The 7,397-nt window shown below is 43.1% G+C and overlaps 1 protein-coding gene across 1 annotated transcript; it reads right to left on the bottom strand.

Annotated features, from left to right (window-relative positions):
- Nucleotides 1–3,425: 3,425 nt before the first annotated feature.
- LOC138677102 (uncharacterized) lies at nucleotides 3,426–7,112 on the bottom strand. The gene is made up of 2 exons (XM_069766990.1): nucleotides 6,257–7,112; nucleotides 3,426–3,943 (listed from the first exon to the last, which is right to left on the bottom strand). Exons 1-2 carry the CDS (start codon nucleotides 6,995–6,997, stop codon nucleotides 3,929–3,931), a joined length of 756 nt encoding a protein of 251 aa, XP_069623091.1. The 5' UTR covers nucleotides 6,998–7,112; the 3' UTR covers nucleotides 3,426–3,928.
- Nucleotides 7,113–7,397: the final 285 nt, after the last annotated feature.

Raw genomic sequence — 7,397 nt, 5'->3', positions numbered from 1 at the left:
TATGCAAAAATATGCAGATTTTATTAACATTAAAGTGCAAAGTATCTGCTAATGTACAAAAAAAGTGTCGGTGAAAAATATTCAAAAGAAAATACACTCTTAAAAATATAATATGTAAAACATAAAAAGAATATGGTGTAACAAAAAATGGAAGTGATGTGAGATAATGACAAACCAAAATAGGGAGATATTAAAAACTAACACTAATGGAAGGCATGAAGTTTGTGCAGCTAGAGAAAAAAAGCTAATAGGGTCTGCACATATAAATGTAAAATACTGCTAGACACCATATATAAGGGAACACTAGACTCCTTTGTACGGTATCAAAAGACTGTGTGCTTCAAAAAAAGAGACTAATAGGACACCTTATATGAGGGAACACTTGACTCCTTTGTACGGTATCAAGAGACTGTGTGCTTCAGAAACAGAGACTAATAGAGTCTGCCCGTATAAGGGTAAAATACCGCTAGATCCCTAAATAAGGGAACACTAGATTCCTTTGTATGGTATCAAAAAACTGTGTGCCAGAGAAAAGAGAGGCTGGAAATCGCCAATTATAAAAGACAATAAGTACCTGAACCAGTCCGTCCACGCCAAGATACAGGACACCCCGACACGTGTTTCGGACGTAAGTCCTTCGTCAGGGGGTAATGTATCCGTGGAACCGGGGCGGTTTAAATAAGACGCCGATTAGAGGAGGCGGGAGCGCTAGCGGCGCATGCGTCATCAGGAGGAACCGGAAGTAGACATAACCCGCGCCATACGCCAGAGGACAGAATATTGTCATGGCAACACTGACGCGAGATGTACAACTCCCGGGACACAGACCACGCAGGCGCACCGCCCCAGCGAACCTCAAATAGACGAACAAAAAAGAGAGTGTATGAAAGGGGAGGGAATGAATAAGAAAATGAGATACGGAAATAAAAATAAGGAAAATAGGAAATGCGTGAATGCAGAGGATAACTAATGACAAGTAATGAAGTAAAAAATATATAATACTGGGGAGGTAATAGTAGAAATAAGGAAAGCACTAAGTTGTATAAATATGTGTAGGCATGTGTATATATACTAGATCAGTGTTGCACACCGAAAAGATGGGAATAAAAAATAAATAAAAAATAAATACAGAAAAAAGAGAGAAAAAATCATGAAAAAATAAAAAATAATAAATGTGCTAAATAAAATACATTAATAATTAAGTGAGCAAAAAAATTTATATAAACATATATATACATATATAATTAAAGTATATACATGATACAGGTATGTTACAAAGAACAAATAGCACATCAAGTGTGAAAGAATGAACAAAAATTATATATATGTATATATATATGTACGTATAGTCCAAGGCGTACTGAATTGTCCGCACACCAAAAATACATATACATGCAGAAAAAACAAGAGGGAAGAAAAGAAATAAAATACAAAGGGAAGGAAGGATAGGTAACATAAAAAATATATAATAACAAAAAATATATTCAAAAAATAGTAGACAAAAAACTGATTAGAGTCCGAATCACTTGATGAGTTTATGTTGTCTTTAAATATGAATTCTTACAACATTCATTTAACTTATCAGTTCAGTAGTGATCGTATAGCATTTTTAGATGTCTTGGTTTTTAAGGGGAAGGACAACTGCTTGCAGACGGACCTATATCGTAAAACCACGGCTGTCAATTCGTTCTTACACGCCTCCTCATCACATCCACCAGCCATGATACGAGCTGTTCCCATAGGCCAGTTTCTGCGCCTTCGCAGAATCTGTTCTACTGATGAGGATTTCGAAAAACAGGCTATGGACCTGAAATTAAGATTTGTTGAGAGAGGATATAGCCGTCGGTCCATTAAAAAGGCATATAATCGTGCGAAGAACACTACAAGACATCAAGCATTATATTCCTCTAAACCGGGATCAACTAGTAAACAGGTGAGGTATATCACACAATTCAATGGGCAAAGTGATATGGTACGCCATTTTCTTGAGAAATCATGGCCTATTTTATTAGCAGATCCCATCATCTCTCAGTATATCGGGACCTCGCCAAGTATGACTTTTAGGAGGTCTAGAAACTTAGGGGACCAACTTGTTAAAAGCTACTATACGAGTGAGGTGAAGCCCTCTTTTCTTTCTACTTCCAAACCAGTGGGTGGTTGCCGGCCTTGCGGTAAATGCGTGGCCTGCCCCAATGTAGGTAGAGCTCAGACTTTTGTCAGCTCTGATGGTCTAAAAACATTTAAGATCTCCCAATCTATTACATGTTCCACCAAGGCAGTGGTATATTATGCCACTTGCCCGTGCTCTCTGATATACGTAGGTTTGACCACTCGTCAACTTAAGGTTAGAATACGTGAACACGTTTTGGGAATTCAGGCTGCCAAGGATGTTCAAGACATATCATTACTTAATTAATAAATAATACAAAACCCGGCACTCAACTTTGTGGTGTGAAGAAACGAAAGATTTATTATCCCAAATCAGAAAACGTTTCGGTCCCACAACTGGACCTTCATCAGTAACTGAAATAAGTATGTACATACAATACAGCATAATTAAAAACCATAATTGGGAAAACATAAATAAAACTGTGAACAAAAATAACCAAAGTATATACAACATATGCAACATCCTATGCATATGACTATGGCGAAAATGATGGTGGGTGGATACTAGTGGTATAAGAGAGTGACCTATGTCGTGGCACAGTGGTAGTACAGTGGTGGAGTTTTACATACCGTTTACTGGGACAATATATAGATTCAAGTGGCTATATGGCCTGCCTGGGAGGTGGAACATAAATCATAGTGAGAGAGTGGACTGAGGTACTATAAACGAGAAGACAAAAGAAGCAGGAGTGTATGGACACCTACCCGGAGGTAGCTACCAATATAGTATTGGATATCCAGAGAGAAAAGTTACAGCCTAGAAGAAATAGAACATCTATGGCGGACCCTGATGGAGTTACATACTGGAGAGACGCTGAAGAGTGTAGCATGTAATTACCTATATGGGTGCTGTCATCGCGGCGTCCACCGCTGAATAGCAAGTGAGGAGAGAGGGCCGTGGGGCTGTTTATATAGTGGCAGAGACTGGGAGGATGTCAGCTGTGAGCATGAGAGCGGTGCTTAACCGCCCAGGAAGTGGGCGGAATTAGGCAGAAGTGACCTGCCAGGAAGAGCAGGTCACATGGACGGTGGTGTGCGGGCGCCATCTTGGAGGTGGCAGTGCTAAAAAGTAGATAGACTGTGCCTGACCACAGCCGCCAGTGTGCGATACATAGGGCTATAAGGGCGGCTGGAGTTCGCATGTCCAGACGCTTACATCGGGTATGAGAGGCTATGTGCGCAGCGATTTATACACTACCCGGAAAAAAGACTGTAATGCGCATGCCTGTAACTGCCTGCATTAAGCTGTGTGGAAAAAAAAAAAAAAAAGGAAAGTGCGGCAATAAAAATACTGCAAATAAATGAAAATGAGCCTGTTAAAAATGAAAGAAGGCTAATTAGCAAACGCCAGGCAGGAGTAAATTAACCGCATGTACATGTACCCGAATACAGGGATACTATAATGCCCATCAGGGGCCACGGGAAGGTTGTAGTGCAGTTGTAAGGTTAAAGATGGCAGAGGAGAGGTATGTGTAACCGTCATAGAAAGAGGGTATATATAAACTGAAGCAGATTGGAAAAAAGGTATAAGGACCAAGATGCACCAACATACCGGCAGGCCAATGGTAGAAAGGATGGAAAAATGACAGCCGTCAGAGGAGAGAGCAGTAGTGGAAGTGTTTTGACCGATGACAAGAACAGTACTGAGATGGTGTTGATAACACATAACAATAATAGCTATAACAGGGGGACGTGAGTATCCTGAGCATAGTGATGACAAGTGGGTGGAACTGTGCTCGTGATCCATTATGCCGACAATTCAATATAGACGACTCTAAAAAAACAGAGAAAAGCGAGTTAGTAACAAAGTAGGGTAATATTGATATACATCATATAAACGCCATCAGCTCATAGTCCCGATTCAAGCCTTTCGGAGAGAGGGTTTCCAGAGTATGGATCCAGAAAGCCTCCTTCTTTTTGAGCAAAGTGATCCTATCACCACCCCGCCTTGGGGGTGGTACATGGTCAATGACCTGGTATTTTAATTGGGAAACAGAGTGTCCTTGAGTATGAAAGTGGTATGGGATGGGAAGGAGTAGGTTGCTACAACGGATGGTGGATTTATGTTTTGAAATCCTATCCCTGACCGGTTGTGTAGTTTCCCCTATGTAAAGTAAGCCACACGGGCATTTGATAAGGTACACTACATAGGTGGAGTCGCAGGTGAAGAAGTTCTTGATATGAAATGTTTTGCCAGATCTGGGGTGTTGGAACGTGTTCCCCTTTTGTATGTTATTGCACTGTGCGCAATGAAGGCACGGAAAGGTGCCAGTCTTTGGTCGTGAGAGGAAGATCTGTCGACGTGGGTCCTTAGGCCCAATGTCAGCTTTGACCAGATTGTCCCTTAAGTTGGGGGGTCTCCTAAAGCATGGTAAAAAGGGCTCCTTAAATTCTGGTATGTCATTGTGGGCTGTAGAAAGGAGATGCCAGTGTCTCATGATGGTTTTGTGAAGAATGAAGGAGAAGGGGTGATATGCATGCACGAAGGGAATGCGTTTTTCTGTGTTCCTCCTTGCTATTTGGGGTGGAGGGTCCCTAGACCGTGCCAGTATTGCCGAGGGATAACCCCTCTTAAGAAATTTCGTGGTCATACCCTGGAGACGTTCCTCACAGAGTATTGGATCCGGGACTATGCGTTTGACCCGTTGGTATTGTGATATAGGAATCGAGCGTTTCGTGGATGGTGGGTGGAAGCTCTGGTAGTGTAGCAAGCTATTCCTGTCCGTTGGCTTAGAGTATAGATCAGTAGTAAGTAGGCCCGCTGAATCTTTGAGCACCGTAGTGTCTAGAAAGTTAATGGCGTTCTGGTCATGACTGATAGTGAATTTGATGCCTGGCCAGGCATCATTGAGGAAAAGGAAGAACTCCTGCAAGGACTCCAATGAGCTCCCCCATAGGCAAAAAACATCATCTATGTATCGTTTCCACACGGAAACGTAGTGAATAAACAAAGGATGTTTGTAGATGACGGACGTCTCGAATAATGCCATGTACGTGTTAGCGTACGGGGGCGCTACATTGGAGCCCATTGCGGTCCCCCGTCTCTGCAAGTAAAAGGAATCCTGGAAGAGAAAAAAGTTATTATAGAGTACCGTTGTCAGTAATTCAATACAAAGATTGATCTGGTCCGTATCAAGGCCTGCGGCGGTGAGGGACTGGTGTACCGCATTAATGCCGTTCAGATGCGGAATGGACGTGTACAAGTCCTTAACGTCTAAAGTTACCAGGAGGGTGTTTGGAGGTACCCTATGTAGATCCCTGATACATTGTAAAAAATCCCCAGTGTCCAAGATGAATGATGCTGATCTCTGAGTAATAGGCGTGAGGATTTTTTCCAGGTATCGTGATAGTGGGGAAATGATTGAATCTGTGGAGGCCACAATTGGCCTGCCCGGGGGATTAGACAGATTTTTGTGTATTTTTGGTAAGGTATAAAATACCGGTGTGATGGGGTTCTTCTTTCTCAGAAAATCACTTGTCTTAGGATCAATGATCCCTAGGTGTGAGTATTTGGTGATGATGCTATCAATTTTACCCCTAATCTCTGTAGAGGGATCTCTCGAGAGTCGGTCATAAATAGAGGTATCATTAAGCTGGCGATGGATCTCCGCTATGTATTGTGCCTTGTCCATTATGACAAGCGCGCCACCCTTGTCTGCTGGTTTTATGATGAGGTTGGGGTCTTTCTGTAGTGTGACTAATGCCTGATATTCCGTAGCAGAGAGATTAGATGGATAGTGTAGTCTACCTTTTTCAATATCGTCGCGTATAGTGTGGAACGACTCTTGGACGAAGCCAATAAATGTCTCCACAGCGTGGGAGCCCTGAGGTGGGCGGAAGGAACTTTTGTCCCGTAGGCCTAATGTCACAATAGACATAGGGTTGGTACAGGGGGGTGGGGTGTTGATTGGAGAAGAGGCAAAATGGGTCTTAAGTCTTAGTAAACGAAAAAAGCGTTGTAAGTCCATCTCTAGATCAAATGTTTTACACTGATACGAGGGACAGAAAGACAAGCCCTTTTGTAATACCCCAAGTTCTGCAACCCCCAGGGATCTAGAAGAAATGTTCACCACCAATGATTGTGTACCTTGGATCTCGTGATCCGCATTTGATCCGTGGTGTCCCTTCTTGGAGGCGCTCCGTCGGGTTTTCTTTTTGGAAATCGGCGTCGTTGTCCTAAAAAAAGGCTTGAAGTAGAGGGGAGGGCGTTCCTCTCTTGGTCTGAGCCCGAGGTGGAATAGTCTGTAGAGGATCTCTGGTTGCGTGCAGGTTGGCGTCTTGATGTCGAGTTGTCGTGCCATCGGTATACTTGATTAGTCTCGTAGTCAATCGTGTCACGAGAGAATTTGCTGCGTTTGCGGTTCTCAGTATCCCTTTTATGTAGATCAACCCGCTCCTGGATATGGGTCCTCAAGGTGCTCAGTTCCTCTGCTGTACCGGTGGAAGATAGCTGAGTTTCGATACTTTTGATTTTGGCCGCGTTGGTATCAATTGCTTTGTGAAGATGTTCTAGGGTGAGTGTTATCAGATCAAATGAACATTTATTAAGTATCTGTTCAAACCTCAGACAATAATCAGAACAGTCACTAAACAGGGTGGGACGGAGGGGGACTCGAAGCCCTCTGGGGATCCTCTTAACACGGAGGTACTCGGAGAGGGTGGCGCAGTGCAATTCTATGTTGACTTGGTGCCTAAGTGCTCGTTCAAGGTCACGTCCCCGTGTCTCACGTGGGGGTATTTTCAGAAAGTCACAGGAGAGAGTGGACTGTGCCAGAATAGAAGAACACTCTTCATTATTGTATGAAAAAGTATTGGAGGTCATAGCCATAAAGGTGTGCCACACGTAAGGGGAGACAACGTAGTTAGAAACACGTGTGCACAACCGTATGAGGTGCACGGGTAGGTTCCCAAACCGTAATCAGCAAATAATACAAAACCCGGCACTCAACTTTGTGTTAGTGAGAGAGTGGACTGAGGTACTATAAACGAGAAGACAAAAGAAGCAGGAGTGTATGGACACCTACCCGGAGGTAGCTACCAATATAGTATTGGATATCCAGAGAGAAAAGTTACAGCCTAGAAGAAATAGAACATCTATGACGGTCCCTGATGGAGTTACATACTGGAGAGACGCTGAAGAGTGTAGCATGTAATTACCTATATGGGTGCTGTCATCGCGGCGTCCACCGCTGAATAGCAAGTGAGGAGAGAGGGCCGTGGGGCTGTTT

The sequence above is a fragment of the Ranitomeya imitator genome, chromosome 1 (assembly GCF_032444005.1).
Source record: "Ranitomeya imitator isolate aRanImi1 chromosome 1, aRanImi1.pri, whole genome shotgun sequence".
In the NCBI taxonomy this organism is placed as follows: Eukaryota; Metazoa; Chordata; class Amphibia; order Anura; family Dendrobatidae; genus Ranitomeya; species Ranitomeya imitator.
Note: the sequence above shows the minus strand (reverse complement) of the source record. Positions and strands in the feature narration are given on the sequence as shown.

Excerpts from the sequence above, each read along its gene's own strand:
- LOC138677102 (XM_069766990.1), bottom strand. The coding sequence starts at position 6,997 with ATGGCTATGACCTCCAATACTTTTTCATACAATAATGAAGAGTGTTCT.